Source organism: Enhydra lutris, unplaced genomic scaffold (genome assembly GCF_002288905.1).
Source record: "Enhydra lutris kenyoni isolate GAN:26980312 unplaced genomic scaffold, ASM228890v2 scaffoldscaffold21, whole genome shotgun sequence".
Classification (NCBI taxonomy): domain Eukaryota; kingdom Metazoa; phylum Chordata; class Mammalia; order Carnivora; family Mustelidae; genus Enhydra; species Enhydra lutris.
The window spans coordinates 67,322,666-67,339,103 of NW_019154105.1; the positions used below are offsets into that span (position 1 = coordinate 67,322,666).

The 16,438-nt window shown below is 60.6% G+C and overlaps 1 protein-coding gene across 4 annotated transcripts in view; it reads right to left on the reverse strand.

Moving 5' to 3' along the window:
* The window catches only part of LOC111148999 (regulator of G protein signaling 12), an 84,927-nt gene that overhangs the window by 918 nt on the left and 67,571 nt on the right, over positions 1–16,438 (reverse strand). The window contains exons 10-17 of one of the 4 annotated variants that reach the window (XR_002640731.1): positions 15,463–15,539; positions 13,955–14,149; positions 13,532–13,605; positions 12,919–13,045; positions 11,012–11,108; positions 9,416–9,486; positions 8,858–9,011; positions 6,993–7,579 (exon numbers count right to left, since the gene is read on the reverse strand). Coding sequence is in view for 3 of the 4 variants with exons in the window: in XM_022505866.1 (XP_022361574.1) it covers positions 7,097–7,579; positions 8,858–9,011; positions 9,416–9,486; positions 11,012–11,108; positions 12,919–13,045; positions 13,532–13,605; positions 13,955–14,149; positions 15,463–15,539 (1,278 nt within the window). In the remaining variant the exon portion in view is untranslated. Of the gene's footprint in view, positions 1–6,992; positions 7,580–8,857; positions 9,012–9,415; positions 9,487–11,011; positions 11,109–12,918; positions 13,046–13,531; positions 13,606–13,954; positions 14,150–15,462; positions 15,540–16,438 lie in introns of those variants that run through there. The other 3 variants (XM_022505866.1, XM_022505867.1, XM_022505868.1) reach the window with 3 other exon arrangements.

A 16,438-nucleotide genomic window follows, 5' to 3' on the forward strand; every position in this document is an offset into this window, starting at 1 on the left:
GCCTCAGAAGCTTCTAGACCCTGGGGCGGGTCACTGCCCTGTCCTGTCTCCCAGCAGGGCCTCCGGAGGCAGAAATATGTCTTCCGGATGGAGCCCCCAGGAACCAGCTCGGGGTGGGCTCAGCCTCACCCTCAGCCTCAGCCCCCCTCCTGAGCTCCCCGGCTCACCCCAGGGCGGGATCCACAGGCAGGACTCCGGCGCCCCAGTCAGACCAAGGCTGGGTGGGAGCTCTGCCCTGTCCGTAGCCATGTCCTTGGTGATCCTGGGGCTGAGGACCCTCAAGGGCCCCTGGGGGGCCGGAAGAGCTCTGAGCCCACAGAGGACAGGCTGGAGGAGCACAGCCCCCAGGGATCCCGGGTCGTGCTCCACTGACCACCTGTCCCTGGGCTTCAGTTTCCCCAGCCTTGCTGGTGGAGGGGAAGATGGCTCCCTTCCTGGTTCCCAGAAATAGAAGCACAAGCAGGGAGGATGACAGAGGGCAGGAGTCTGGGCTTCCCAGCTGCTGTGTGGCCCCGAAAGTCCCCTGACCCCGCCAATCCCCACGCCTCTGGAGGGACCCCCGCGTGGCCTCCCTGGGGCAAGTCCGAGCCTGCAGGCAGAGGCGGGTGTCTCTCCGATGGCGTCCATCCCAACCTCTCAGTAGCAAGTCAAGGGGGCGGCAGGAGGCCATTCACCTGGGCCTCCCTGCACGTCAGCATCGGGCACCTGGCCGGCGGGGTCGTCACAGTTCTGAAGAGGCTGCCCTCCAGGGGTGTGAGAGGCCAAAAAGCATGGTCCTCTAGGTGTTCGACAGCCACTCTGCTAGGTCTGGCCGGGTTCCACCCCACCCCGTCGTCATGGGGTCCCCAGAACCCCAAATGCCAGGCTGTGGGGCCCAGTCACGATGGGGTGGGGCTGGCCTTTGCCTGGGACTTGGGGCAAGCAGAGAGGCAGGGTTCGGCCCCCTTAAATAGCATGTGACCCCGCCTGGGCTCAGGAGCCCAGCCTTCTCTCGTCCAGCCCCAGACGGAGCTCCGGGAAGACAGAGCTGCAGGGAGCCATCTGGTCTTGGCCATGGCAGCCCCCTGACCCCCGGGCAGCTCAGTGGGTGCGGGATGGGGAGGAATGACGGCTTCTGGGGACAGGGCAGTAGGCTGGTCCAGGGGCCAAGGATGTGAGCGTCACAGGGAGGGTGGCTGCATTCTGGGCCCTTCCTGCCTGCTCTGCTCAGACTCGCTCTCCCAAGTGCCAGCCCCAGGCCTGTGACTCAGTGGTGGGGCCCAGCCCCATGCAACAGGCATGTGTCACAAACCCCAGGCGAGGGCCTGCCCCAGCACTGTTCCTGCCCAGCCTCCCAGAGCTCTCATCAGTGCTCCCCAGCTGGTTGCTCTCCAGGGACAGCCAGCCTCTGTCTCGGGTCCCTCACCCACCCAGATAGGAGACCTTTGTCTCCTCCCCACTCGGGTGGCTCCGCTGACCCTTCCTTTTCCGGGGCCACCGCAGACCCTGTGCCCTGACCATCCCGGGTCAGGACTGCATTCCGAAGCCCCTCGCCAGCTGTCTGTGGTCCATCCGTCCCCAGGTCACCCCTTCCTTTGTCCGTAAGCATTCTCTGTGCTGACTGCCAGCTCCACTCTGGCCACCACCACGTCGGGAGAAGGTGACACAGAACAGGACCCTGCTCTCAGGGACAGCATAGTACAGGGCTACACCGGCAGGGCTGGTCCAGGGGCCAAGCTCTCCTTCAGGAGCCAACTCCTGCTGCCTGTCCCACAGCCCTTCCTGACCCAGAGGAACGCCGCACCCCGGCCTCCAGGGGCTTTGCCATGACTTCAGCCCCCCATGCAGGGCATCATCTGTGAGGCCGGGTCCCGTGTGCTCCCCCAGTCATCCTGATATCCTCTCTGTGAAGCCTCCCAGATGCCCCTGAGCTGCTTCCACAGCACACGGAGAGGCAGGCACCGCTGAATTGGAAAACAGTGGGGGGACTGGCCCTTCCAGGCCCTCCCAAGACTTTGTTGGCCCTGGGACCCCATTCCACCCACTTTCACAGAGGCTGACTGGGTCCCCATGGGAAAGAGCAGGGACAGCCCCAACAAAGGCCCAGGTTCCAGCCCATGAAATGCACAAGGGTCCCCTCCACTTGGCGCCCCAGGCCCACTGAACTCTGTCTGGACATGGCAGGGGAGGGGTTACTGGATTAAAGCTCCTCATTCAGCAAATCCTTCATTCGGTAAATCTGTACTGAGCACCGACTCAGAGCCGGGGAAATGGCAGCGCGCAGGGAAGGGGGGTGCGTCTGCAGGGAGGGCGGGGGCGGGGCAGTGTCAGGGCCACAGGGGGTGCAGGCATGGAGCGGGCGGCCCGGGGGAGGGGCAGCAGGCAGGAGCCCCAGCAGGGGATGGCGGGAGGAGGGGTGTAGGTCACACTGTGGACCATGGGAGCCTGGGGTTTCCACTCAGACCTGGAGTCGGGGAGAGCAGACCAAGACAGGGATGGCAGGGCGTGGAGCATGGCTGTGCTAGCAAGAGACCCAGGGCCGTGGACTCTCACTGCCGGGAGAGTGGAGTTGTCCTAGCCAGTGCTGGGGGGCTGTGGAGGGGGCTGGGCCCGCACCATTAGCTGCCTGGAAGCCTGTGGAGGCTTCCAGCCAGGCATCTGGCCGGAGAAGATCTGCTAAGGGTCCATTCCAGCCAGAGCAGGGCCAGAACACTAGAACGTGCTCTGCTGGAAAGGGGGGTTCTGGCAAGACCCCGGCCAAGGATGCCCTCGGACACCTTTCAGTCTTGAGGAGGGCGGCAGGCCCCTAGCATGCCGACGTGTCCCTGAGGAAGCCAGCCACCCCTGTGCGTGCCATGGTTTGTACTGGGGAGGGCAGGGCGTCTGCCCCCAGACGGCAGGGGTGCTCAGTGTGGAGATCCCTCTGTCCCCCAGATGGAAGGGCCGGACCTCTGCTGGAGAGAGGACATCTGAAAAGACTGCTGCAGATGTGGGGAAGGACATGGGAACAGGAGGTGGGGCCCAGGGCTGGGGACACCTGCACGGCGATCCCCGGAGACCTCCCTGGGGCTACTGTCGTGGACACAGCCGCAGTAAGACTGGGCGGCCACGTCATCTGGGCTGAGCAGGGGTGACACCAAGGCTGTGGCTGGCAGGGGGGAGGGGGGCTGACCACTGAGCAGCCAGGTGTAGAGAGGCTCCCGGGACTGCAGCCACACCAAGGACATGTGGTCTGGCTACCTTCACTGCCAAGATCAAGGCCGTGGCCTCTGGTTAACTCTCCAGTTCCGTTCCCATGGAAACTACATCATTAGGCCCCCACAACCCCCGCTGGGTGGGCCATATGTGAGGGACCAAGAGCTACAGGGGGCTGTGAGGAAGTAAGCAGTGGGTTCTGGAAAGCCACCAGTCTGGGAACTGGGTGTGCCTTTGGGGACCCTGGACACTGACCACTAGACAAGTTCTCCAAGTGGAGACAGCTTCTGCCCCGGCCAAGGAGCAGCAACCTCTGCGTCTGGGCACCCACAGACCCCGGGCCAGAAGGGCTGTGCAGGCTGGGAGGGGTGCAGCTGTGCCCACGTGGTCACTGAGGGGCCCCCCAGTTATTAGGGGCAGCTGGCTGCTGGGGTTCCCAGGGGCCTTGTCTCCTAAAAAGGCTAGGAGGGGCTCAGCTAGGACCCTGACACACTCCCCTAACACCCAGTATGGCCAGACAGCAGTGAGGGAAGCTGGGCTCTTCCCACGCCTGCCTGGGGAGGGGTGGGGTATGGGGCCCCCCGTTGCTCAGACAGAGGGCCAGCTGAAGTGAGATTTCTCCAAACCCAGCCCTTTGGGGAAGAGCTCCGGATGTCCCCTTGCAAAGACTGCTCCCAAATCTCACATGGTCAGGCCCTGTACCCTGGGCTTCCTGGCCACTGGCCCTTTACTCAGGAGTGAACCTCAGTCTTGGGTCGGACACCATCTGGCTGTTGGGGTGGGCTAAGGCAGGGGCTGCTAGGGCCATCAGTCCACGCTGAAGGCGGCTCCTCGGCTGCCCAGACACCCTGGCCAAACAGCTCAACAGAGATGCCTGCTCCCTTGGGAGCACGTGCCGCCAGGACGTCATTCCCACCTGCTCTCTGAGTGCATGGACACGGGTATCTTCTCACCAAGTGGGGAGAGACCAGCACCACCCTGAGCGTGGGCCAACACCCTTGGCATCGGTCTCTGGCCCTGCTGGGACCCGAGGACATGCACCTCCCCAGGGCTCCTTCCCAGGACTGGAAATGCCAGAGGGTGCCCCCAAATTCCCGGGGTGTCTCTGGAAGCCCTATAGATAACAATGAGGAAAGCAGCTGGGAATCAAGATCAAAGCAACCACAGGGTTCATTTCCTGGGGGAGCCTAGCTATGGATGGGGCCCTCTGCACTGGACAAGCTTCTCGGGCCACTCATCTTGCCCAATTCCTCTGTCCTCTGGCCATGCAGGGCGCTGACAGCCTCTTAGGATGTGGGCGCCAGGACTTGGACCAGGGCGGGTGCCATGATCCTCAGGAGGATACCCTGTCACCTGGGGGCCCAGTGCTGGCAGCTGCCCAACCAGCTGTCTGGCCCGTATGTGGCCATGAGCCTCGGAGCCCGGGGGCCCCAGGCCATCAGCACACTGCATTCTTCACCCTGAACTGATCCACGGTGACCACTGTGTCACTAAGATATATTTCCCAGCATCTGCGAGAACCGGTGAGAATCACTGTGCCGAGACCTGCCTTCTAAACTGTGAGAGATACAATTCGGTGCTCAGTGCCTCCCACGGCTGTGACCGATGCTCTCCCCGCACTTGACATAGGAATCTCGGGGTCACCTCCCTTTTGTTGCAACGTGGAGGTGCCGGACACAAGGCTTGGGGGCCAGTGGTTCTTCCACACAGAGAGTGCATGAGGAGCCTAAGTCCGAGGCCTCCAGGCTGCCAGCCCTCGCCAAGCTGGGCCCGAGCCGGTTGCGCAGGAGGGAGCTCAAGGCCAAGGCCCTTCCCAGCAGATGGGCTTGTCAGCTCCAGAAGATACAGGTGGGTGCCGGACCCTGCCCAACTCCTCTGGGCCCACCCACTCCCCGGCCCATGGCCAGAGCCCCTCTGTCTTGGGACCGCTGTGAGCCAGGGGGCTGGGGTGCACGTGCCAGCCGTGGGACTGGTCCAGCCAGGGGAGCCGGCCACAGTATGGGGAACACAGGAGCCACTGCCCTCCACCCCAATGGGTCAGAGATGCCAGCGCATGGCCGTTGAGTCATCCTGAGGGACAAGCGCAGGGTGGCTGCACGTCCCATGCTGATGGTCACTCTGTGTGCAGAGAGCCCCCGGGGGTGAATAGCGGGGGCCAGACACCCCGGTACCTGGGGCCGACCAGCCCCGCAGGGATCCAGGTCAGGAGCAACTGGCCACTGAGCTCAGCCATGCAGCCTCACTGACCACCACCCAACGCCCAGACTCTCCTCCCCTGGATGGGGTGGCAGAGAGAGACAGGGGGCACCTGACCACGGATGGAGGCTATCAGCGCGCTTGGGGAGAGGAGGCCCTACCTGTTAGGCCCCCGCGTGGCCCAAGCGCGGTGCTGCATCTCCCCCTTGCTGCTCCCAGGGTCGTGCAAACGGCCCCCCACACTGCTCCCCGTTGCATGGCCATATCTGTGGGTGTGTGTGAGACACTCAGGGATGCCTACGAGTGCAGGGCTCAGGATCTTTAAAAGCCACTACACTAAGGCAAACCCATGGAAAGCAGGAAGGAATTTTCGAAAGAGAAAGAAGAGTGCTTTCAACCAGTCCGATGACAAGATCCAGAGTTTATTACTCTCGGAAGAACACAGACCCAGAACACAGGGGAACCTGCACACAGGTATCTACAAATGAGAGCAGAAAGGAAAGTCGGCCGCAGGCAGGCGTGCAAGAGTGCGGCGCATGGCGGGACCACGGCTCCTCCCGGTTCAGTGTCCGTGCGTGGTCTCGGCGGGAAGGCGCCCAGAGGCCCTGCCCACGTGGCTTATGTCCCCAGAGTGCCCAGACGTGGACTTATGTACAGAACACACCATGATAGTGCTTCCCTGGCCCCTGGTCCTGGGGCACACTCGACTACCATCGGCATCCTGGGCCGGGCCGAGCCAAGGGAGGCACTGGTGTCCCCCGACGGCAGACCACAAGAGTGGTGCCAGGGTCCGCGCATCACCAAGCACAGAAAGGAGAAAGGACAGCCACCAGCGGCTCCAGCAAAGTGACCACAGCCCAGGGATGGGGGTACAGGGGGAGGGGGTGGGGACACAGGCACACACGTTGGGGATCGGAGCAGGACAGAACTGCTCCTAGAAGGCCGGGAGCCCCGCTTCGAGCCTGGGCATCTGCGGCTCTCAGGCGGCCGGACCGCTCGGTTCCACACCCACGAATCCGCACATCCGTCTGGAGAAACGTCTAAGCCTATTCCGGGCCAGGGAGCCCCCAGGGACTTCCTGTGACACCCTGGGAACTGAGCCACGGCCCAGCCCACACGGGGCCAGACCCCCCGGTGGTCTGCCAGGGTCAGGAAGGAGTGTGCAGCCCTCCCCAAGGAGGACCCGGGATCAGAGAACATGCGCGCTCTCCTCACCAAATCACACGGGGCTTTCCGGGTTTGCTCAAGACAAATGCTATTTTTTTATTCAGTCTTGAGACTACAACACAAAAAATACTAGCTATTCAGATTTCAAGAATAGCACATACATTTTCAGAAACTCCCTGGGCCTTGCTGGGAGGCGGTCCTGGATGCGGGAGCGAGGGAGGGGCTGGCAGGCGAGTGCCGCTGTCTGCGCAGGCACGGACACAGCCCACACGCACGTCCCCTCCCAGAGCATCGCCAGGGCCTGGCACACTCACCCTGAGCCCCTCAGTGACCCGTGCTGGCCACACGCAGAGGCGCTCCTCTTGGAAAAGGCAGAGGTGGCCCCCAGCAAGGAGGACAACAAAGGTCCTGTTGGAACCTCGTTGGAGAGAGGGTTCTAGGCAGAGGGGACTTACCATAGCTGTTTCTGTTTTTTACTGGAAACAGAGTGGATAACACCAGGTGGATAGTGGAGGAGCAGAGAGTCAAAGGTGTGGAGGGGGGTCAAACTCGGAGGTACCTGGTCTCGGAGGTCCAGCCGAGTCCCGCGGGGTGGGGGTGGGCGGCAGTAAAGTGCTGTTGGGGCTGCTGATGTCCCCCTCCCCTGTGAGCGTCAGGTCAGCCACGTGCTCGCCCTCCATGGTCTGGACGCCCCCAGCCTCAGCTTCCTGGGAGTGGGGTGAGGGGGTCTGGGGAGCACTGAACGGCGGGCTGCCACCCGAGCTGGGGCTCGTCGTGGGGCTTGTCGTGGGGCTTGTGGCAGGGCTTGTGGCGGGGCTTGTGGCGGGGCTCGTGGCGGAGGGCCAGGGAGCCTTGTCCTTGCCGTTGCTGGTCAAGCTTCTCTTGCCGAAGCTCTTGGCGGCGGTGGGCGAGGGCAGGGTCCGCTCCACAGGGCCGGGAGGTAAGCGCAGGAACTCAGGCAGCACCAGGTCCTCCTTCCTCAGCAGCCCACGCTGGTCGTCGGCTCTGTTGCTCTGAGCTTTGGAAATGAGCTCAAAAAACTCTAGTGGAAAAAAGCCCCACACAGATCAAGCTTTAGAGAGTTCCACACCCAGGCCTGTATCACAACCACAAAAAATTCACCTTCTAGGAAGCTCACATTGTGGGCTGTCCCATGGCCCTGGAAAGTGTAGGCTCGGGCCAGCCAGGCACCTCCGTCTGGCACCCTCTCTTCTCCCAGAGCTGCAGGGAAGGCCCCACCCCAAGAACTCAGTGGGGTCAAGTTCAGACTTGAACAGACTGAAACCCCCGAGCAGACCCGGCTGTGTGAGGATGGCTCGAGAGGTATGTTCAGCGCCCAGACTCTAGCCGGGGTCTCTGAGTACCTGGGGGAAGCCCTTTACCCATGTCCTGGCTCCCTTGTGATGCTGACAGGGAGGCCACCTGAGGCACGAGCGAGCCCATGGTCCCCAAAGAGGGGCCCCCACTGTCTCTCCCACCTCTGCCTCCAGCCTCCTCGATGGCTCCCCCGAGCTCCTGTCCCCTTACCTGGGCTGTCCGCCAGCTGTAACTGGGGGTCACTGTTCAAAGGAGAAGGAGTCTAAGCTGAACTTTCTCTAGCATTTAAAGGACATTCTTAATTTTGAAGAATGACAAGGACTTTAAAATCTCAAATCTTAGTAGCTCTCAGCCGGGAGCAGGCTTGTGTCTTACTTCTGCCTCCTTGGTGGCTGGTGACAGCCAAGGGGGTGGTGAATGGGGCTCGGGTTGGCCTTCGTGGGGAGCTAACTATGGGTCCCCCAGCCTAGGGACTGCTCCCTGGATCACAATGCAGGTCCAAGTAACAGTTGTTAGTTTTGATTCTGCCGTTAGAAGCTTTCAGAAGAAAAAGAAGTTTCCATAAGCGATCACCTCTCCTTGGGTCTCTGAGGCCACCCTCCCTCTCCCCTGCAGGCCCAGGGAGGGCAGAGCATCTGGCCAGCAAGTCCAGGGCCCTCTTGGCCTCCGCCTTCTACCTGGCAACCCCTCCCCCCATGCTAGTGACCCTGACACTACCAAGGCCTTGCAGGAGCTGGGGAGGGGGAAGCCGCACACAGACCCTTGGGAACCACTTGCTGCCCCCCTCGAGGGCACTCCCTGTCCCTTAAGGGCCCAATTCTCAGTCTGACAACTGGGAAGAGTGTACGGCAGCCACAGACTGACCCAGGACGAGGGCACGCTCACTGGGATGGGGATGGCGTCCTTCTGATGTTAATGGCTCAGAGGAGCTCCTAACAAGGGCCCTAGGAAACTGACATTGCAATTCACTAGAAAACGCGGAAGTTGTAGAAAGCACACATACCCTCTGCTTCGTCCAAATTAATTTTCTGATATTTTTTTTTCCCAATCTTTGCAATAGATTCTTCTCTCTTTGAAAGCCGGGAATCCCTAGCATTTTTTCCATTTTCTCCTTTTATTTTAATAGAATTAGACTTGCCTAGTGTTCTCTCCTCTCCCTGCATTAGAAGGAAAGTCAGAGTTCTGCTTACACGTTGGACACATGACAACACACAATCCATCAGTTAGAGACAAAAAGCACCCCCCGAAATATAGGCCACAGGGACACACACTTTACGTGCCTTGCAGGAAAACCAATCACAGCTATAAAAGTCACAAGAACAAGAGTGTGAGTGTGAGGCACCCCCCCACCCCCAATGCAGAGGAACAGCCAGCCCACGGTTAGGGGAAGCCAGGCACCAGATGGGGAACAGGGGTGCAGGGCTGGCCCCCAAGCACATGGCCGATGGGCACGACGGGAGGCCAATGGAGGAGCGTGAGGGGCCCGGCCCGCCCCGGAGCTGCACCACCCACCAGCAAGGGACCCATGCAGACGAAGGCGGGCAGAGGGGGAGGGAATTACCGTAGCCGAGTGATTTCTGGAACTGGAATTTACAGCTGTATTCTGTCTGGTTGGTGTACTTTTCTGTTTTTCTGTGGATACCGAACACAATGACACATGCCTTATGATTTCCGCAAATTGCAAATTCTCCTGAATGTTCAAATGTAATTCTATTTCTGTTGCTTTTGGGAGAAAGCTGCAGAGAAGGCCCAAGTATGAAACATCCCGTATCAAATACGTACACACAGGCCAAACCCCTAGGTGCAGGACTAAGGGACAAAGACCACCCTCTGCCCCTGTCGTATCTGGGGCAGGAGACGCGCCTCATCTGAAGACACACGGGAGGCACGGCGGTCCCTGCAGTCGAGGGGAGGCGTGGTGAAAGGAAAGCTCATTTCAGGTACTGTATGAATATTCTTTAGAAAGCAGAAGAGTCTCACACTGATGACGTTTCCAAATACGGCTGTTGCCCCACATCAGGACGGTGGGCTGGCCTCTGCCGGCACCAGAGGGACAAAGACCACTCCTCTGGCCTGGAGCACTAATGTTAGCACTCCTGCCTGTCCCAGTTTTATAAGCCCATGGGGGGCTCCTGCCTGTAGCGCCCCATCACCTTCCCCTGCACACAGGCAGGCCGGGAGGTCTGACCTTGCCAGACCCTGAGGGAGGGCCCCGTCCTGCTCGGCAGCTCACCGGACAAGGGCCAGGTACCAGGCCCCAGAATGAGCACAGCATTCTCCAGAACGAAGGGTGGGCCCAGGAAGGTGTCTCCTCTCTGCAGCGAGGCGGGAGAGGAGCAGGAGCACGGAGGGCCTCCAAGTGGACAGAGATAAGCGCACCCAGCTACACTGCGGAGCCGAGCCAGCCCTCACTGGGTGGAAGCCCAGGAAAGGGAAGAAGCTGCCCCAGTGGCCCCTGACAGCTCCTTGCGGAGTATCTCCTCACTCCGGTTCTCAGTAGGCGGTTCCAGAAAGCCCTCTCCAGGAGGCATGCTGCCTATCACTCTCCGCCTTGAAGGGGACTGGACGTTCTGAGGAGGAGCGTCAGGGCAAAGCATGGGGGACTGACTGCTGGCCCCAAGGTCAGGTACCGGCCCAGGTACCCCAGGATCCCCAGGTCAGGCCTTTCGTGGCAGAGGCAGTGGGAGGTAAAGGGCTCCGTAAACCTCCTAATTCCCTGCACACGAGCAGCAACGGGGGCATGGACAGGGCTAGCCCTCCACCTCATCTCTGCTGGGCTTGTGTCCCTCATGCAAAGCACCAAGAGGCAGCACTCTCTGGCTAAGGCCCTGGACACAGGGAGCGCTGGAACCTTAGCACAATCCTATGGCAGGGGTGGGGGGGTGTCGAGCAGGACTGTTGCCCCTTCTTATAGCCAAGAGGACACACCCTGCTCATCAGCAAGGCCCTCGTGCTCCTGGTCCCCCTGCCTCCAGCCCACAGACGGGCCTGGACTGGGGTGGGCTGGGCCCTTCAGATGCCCGGCTAGGGGATCATGAGGCCCCATAAGACCCTAAATGAGACCACCCAGGTAGCAGAACTGGGGGCTTCCAGGAGGTGCACAAAGGGGACCCTAGCAGGCTAGGGGGACCAGGGGAAGCCTCGGGGCCTTGCTTACCTTTTCCTCTGGAGGGCTCCTTCTCCTCCAAGATGACCCGCTGCCCATCCAGACTTGATATGGGGGCGCCAAGGTCCAGGGGCTCCTTCTCTCCACTCTAGGGGCAGAGAGGGAGCATTGAGTCACTCACCCCGGTCGGAACTCTCTGAAACAGCTGCTCACAGGAAGACCATCCCAGATATGATGGAGTCACATGACAGGGGAACCCGGGTCCTGTCACCTCGGAGGGCTGCTTCAGAGGGCACTCCACAGGTGCCCAGCCAACACGCGTGGGACCTCCCCAGGGCTGGCCACCCAGCTTCTGAGTACCAGCTGGCCCACAGGGACAGGGATCTGAGACCCCGGGGCAGAGGGAAAGGAAGCCTTGTGAATACTGCAGACCTCTCAGTCCACAGGGCCAAGCTTCGAGCTGCAATGAGTCTGCTCACTGTAAACCAGCCCCAAGCCCCTCAGACATGGCTGGAGGGTAAGAGATGAAAGCAGAATGCCCCCTCCCCCTGGCCAACTACGCAGACAAAGGACCCTGAACTTGGAGTTTGGCTCCCTGAGTCCCGTTAGTCGAGAGAACGCTAAAAGTGACCGATGTCCCATTGGGGAGTGACCTCCAGCTCCTGGCACCACCCATGAGGAAATGGAGCGCCAGCCCACAGGGCTCCCTGCTTTCCACCTTCCCGACGTAAGTAGGCGCCATTCACCAAAGAAGCCACATCTGCCACGACCTGCTCCACAAGAATTCTCCGTGGCCAGAGCCCCAAGGCAGCGGACCCGCTCTTTCTGGTGATGGTCTCAGCAGCCAGAACACAGCTCATCTGGGAACAAGCCCAGGGGTGTGCTCCTAAGACTCACCCCAGTTTACAGAGAGGAAGACTGAGACACCGAGGGGTGGAGCACTAGCTAAGAATCACAACAGAGTAAAAGCAGGATGCCTCGGCCATGCCCCTCCCTGACCAGCACAGTCTGGCCTTGGCCAGTGGGCCTCCCTGCTGAGCTGGGGAAGGGGCTTCTGGCTACCCTCAGGGTGTCTGTGCAAAATTAAAATCCTAAAACACTGGTGGGGTACCTGGGTGGCTCAGTGCAAGCATCCCACTCTTAATTTCGGCTCAGGTCATGATCTCAGGTCATGGGATAGGGCCCTGTGTGGGAGTCTGCTGAAGATTCTCTCTCTCTCTCTCTCTCTCTCACCCCCCCTCCACTCACCTGTACTCGCTCTCTCTCAAAAAAAAAAAAAAAAATCCTAGAAGTACTTGAAATCATAGCTCTGATAAAGTTTATCTCTGAAGAAGGAATGCAGGACGAACACTGTCGTTAATCGCCACGTTTCACAGCAAAGGAGTGGAGTGTGCTGAGAACACAGTGCTTTCAGCATAGACCACAACGTCTCCCGCAAACACCCTCTGCTCACAGGGAGAGGGTACTCTGCCCAGGTTCACGCTGGTGTCTTTGTCCCAAAGCACGGTCTGCTCCCACCCACTCACCTTATTCATACCCCAGGGGCCCTGCTTGAAATGACAAGGTTTTCAATCTAGAGGTGCAGACAGGACTTGGGCCATGTCAGGGAGAGCGCCCCCGCGAGGCTGCCAGCAGAAGTGTGGCAGCCGCTCGCACGCAGAACGCATCAGTGCCCCCGGCTCTCAGCCAGCGGAGCACACCTGCAAACGGCAGGGGGACTCCAGGGATCTCTAGGGGTGAGTTTCTCCTTTTGGAGTCCCTGGATCAAAGCACACCTCCATGATCACCCAGAGCCCGCTGGAAGTGAGCAGGGGCAAACAAGCCACAAGGACCTCCACTTACTGGGACACCTTCCCACCAGGGCCATGTGGCCCTTGCTCTGGCTTGCCTGTGGCACATCGAGGGCCCACAGGCCTGTCCACACAGGGAGCACAGCTTCGGGCCCCCGGGTCACTCACCAGCCTGGCCACCAGCTCATTCAGGTGCAGGCCATACTTGGCCACCACAGGCCGCAGCACTTCTGTGACGGGCTTGGTGGGCTTGGCCTTAAGCCCCACGGACCGGTTAATTGGAACCAGATCGAGCCTGGGTGGAGGGGGAGACACACAAACAGAGCTGTTGCACACGCACACTGAGCCGTGCCTCCCGGAGGGCACCACAGCGTGGCAGCTCCCTGGGGTCCCTGGGTTGGCTCCAGGTTGCGGCTGTGGAGCATTTTCGGCAGGAGAAGGAAGCCACAGGGACAGGGGTGGGGCTTCTGGAAGGTTTCCAGTTGGGTGTCATAGCCGGCAAAGACCCCCCCACCCCCACCGGTGAATGGCCAGCACTCTGCTGTCCTGCACATGTACCCCTGAGTGTGGCCCCACAGCAGCTGTGACACAGGATGGAGAGTGACCCCTTGACCCCATGGGTCCCTGGGGGCTAATGCAGCTGCTGTCAACCCACCACCCTGCTCATGAAGGGGGCACCAGCCTTCCTTTCCCAGCCCAGCATGCAGGGCTCACGGGGATGTCCCCAGACACAGCTGTGTGGTCCTGGAGCCCTCAGGACACAGCTGGGGCATTTTCGTACCGAAACAAAGTACGCTTCTCTAGCCGCAGGTCCCGAGACTCCAAGATGCTACTGTCTTGATGCAGCACCAGAGGCTTTGCGATGCATGGAGAGAACAGAAACCAGGTCAGACTGGGGGCAAGCAGCACCCTTGACCTGCTCCCAGACGGCATGGGGAGGTACAGCAGCGCCGGAAAACCGCGGCTTCTAAACCAGCCACCCTATGGAAGCCGTGTGTAGACAAGTGAAAGCTAACATGCCGAGGGCTCCGGGCAGGGCGTCTAGGCTCCGGAGGCAGAGCCATCAGCCAAAGGGCCTCACCCAGCCACAGCCTCAGGGGACTGGGCAGATTTAGTGGACCAGACAAACAGACCCACTGTTCTCCCCCGCCCCTGGGCAGCATCCCCCAGGAGAAGGGCCATGAGGGTCCATGCAGCCCCCTACCTTGTCCCCGCCCACCAGGAAGAGGTCCACAGCAGCCCCATTGATGCCGTGTCGCTCGCAGAGCCCAGCCAGGACCTCTTTGATGGACAGCCCTGCCTTGACAGCCACCACGCAGGACGTCCCGTCTGGGAGCTGGATACAGCAGTGCTTGGTGGCCTTGTCCCTCTCTGGCCCGGAGGTCCTGCAGGCCTCCGACTAGGGAGCCGGGAGACAAATGTTATGGGCAGGTGTGCAGGGTGCCCAGAGAAGGGCTCCAGCCGGCCGGTATGGGCAGGGTGGGGTGGGGCGGGCAGGGGCCACGATCCTCCTTTAGCTGCTGGCAGAGGGCCCACCCTGCCAGTGCCAGGGCCAGGCTGAGGCCTCCAGTGCCCCTTCCACCCAGAGAATATTCTACACCTCTGCCTGGGTGAGGACGTGGCCCAGGTTCCCCAAGGGCCCAGTGGGGGACAACAGCCACAGGGTAGGGGTGGGCGGGCAGGGGAAGGCAGGGCCCTGGATCGCTGCACAGGCAGAGGCTTTTGGGACCGTCTGCATCATTCACTGACTAAGTCAGAGGCGCAGGGCATCGCTACTTAGCACTCTGTCCCAGCACCAGGACCCACACTCTGATGCAGGGGCCCCTGATGGCCAGGGCATGGACCCAGTGTGTGGCAGACCCCTGGGTCTCTCCGTGACGTCTCCTGGGGTCTCTGAGTTACACCAGTGTCCCCCCGCTGCAGACAGGCCCCCGCAGATGTCCTTCCCACATGTGACCTGCCCTGGCAGGTGCTACCCCCCCCCCCCTGCAACTATCTCCTCCTGACAGTCTGGAACTCTCTGCCGCCCCAGCTGCATTCCGGAAAATGTAGCTTGTAGGTGGTAGGCCGATGATAAAACAGGCCCAACCATTCCCTTCCCACGGACGCGGACGCAGGAATAAAGGGTGTTTGTTTCAAGCCAAGGTTCTAGGGTGTCTGGCGGGCAGCAACAGCGAACGTACAGGTGGGTAAACCCCTCCAGCTTTAACTGTTACACAGTATAACTGCAGAAGTAATAATATGCTACATTGTCATTCGACAGTGACAAGTGACTGGGATGTTGGCAGCCGTAAGGGTTTCCAAACCTGGTATCAGACAAGAGCTGACAGCCAGCCCGCCCCTAATGAGACACTGGGCTGCGTGGGCTGGGCCCAAGGGGAGGTGGAGCCCCCGCCACGGCCACGCCCCCCACTACAGGAGCACAAACACAGGAAAGTTTGCCTTAGTGGAATATTCAAACTGGGAGACAAACACAAATGAGAACAAAAGGGCATCCACAGTAAGTCCAGAAATCAGCACGCAAGGATCAGCTCCCCACCCCCGTCTGCCACACAGGTACCCACGCGGCCAGGAGCCCAAGGCCGGCAAGGGCCCCGACCCAAGCCCAGCCACCCACGTCCAACACACGCGTTTGTGGGGCTTTGTGACTGAACACGGAGGTGGGGATCACTTATCAGCTGTGACCCTGGGGACAGGGGAGGTATGACTTACCAAGTCCAGGCTCCCCGTGGAGGACACGGAGCCCTGTGACTCACGGCGGCCCAGGCCTCCGTTGGCGTGCAGGGGCTCTTGAAGGGGAAACACGGGGACTCAGAAAACCAAACAGCACTTTTTGTCACTTTTCCCCACTTACTGTCACCTCTCCCAACCCCACCCTTCAGGCTGAGCAGACGAAGGACACGGAGAAGCCTTTTGGAGGCACGGCCTCCCCTTTCCGACAGTCTGGCGCGCCCCCAGGTCTCAGCTAGACGGTTCTGCTCTGCTCTTGGCCACAGCCGGCCCCCAGACCCCCAGCGGCAGCCAGCAGCAGGTCAGAACACAAGTCCATGCTCCTGCTGCAGGACCTCCCTTCCCCTCATTTAATCTGGGGTTTTTACTTCAACAAGTGGCTTCTGGGCACAGATGAAAACACCCCAGCAGGTTACGCGGCTCTGCCCACTCATGGTTCAACTCACATCTGCGGCTCTGCCCACTCACGGTTCAACTCGCATCCTCCTACGAAGTCCTCAAGTGAGCCCACAAGCTTGCCAATTGCTACTATCACCCGAATGCCCTGCTGTCTTTGGCTAAACTAAAGATCACGAAAACTGACCCGGGGAGGCCCTCTGAGAACACAGGACCTGCTCTGTAGTCGAGCCACGCCTGGTGGCTGCAGGCCAAGACATAAAGACACAGCAGCCCTGGGTCCCACTGACCTTCTGAGCTGCCGGTCCCCCATTCCCGTCTCCCAGGTACTCAGGGGTCCCTGGCCCCATCTGACAAGCGCTCCTGCCCCCACAGCGGTCTCCCACTGATTGAGTTCTGCAAGTCTGTCTGCCTGGCCTTTAGAAGGAATGCTTGTAGTCACACCCATGGCACGACTATCCGTACAATGGGCACAAGAAGACTGAGTCCGCCGGCTGTTCTGAGGACGAGATCAAACATATTTGATCCAGACCGGCTGGCATGGGACAGGCCCCATCCCGGG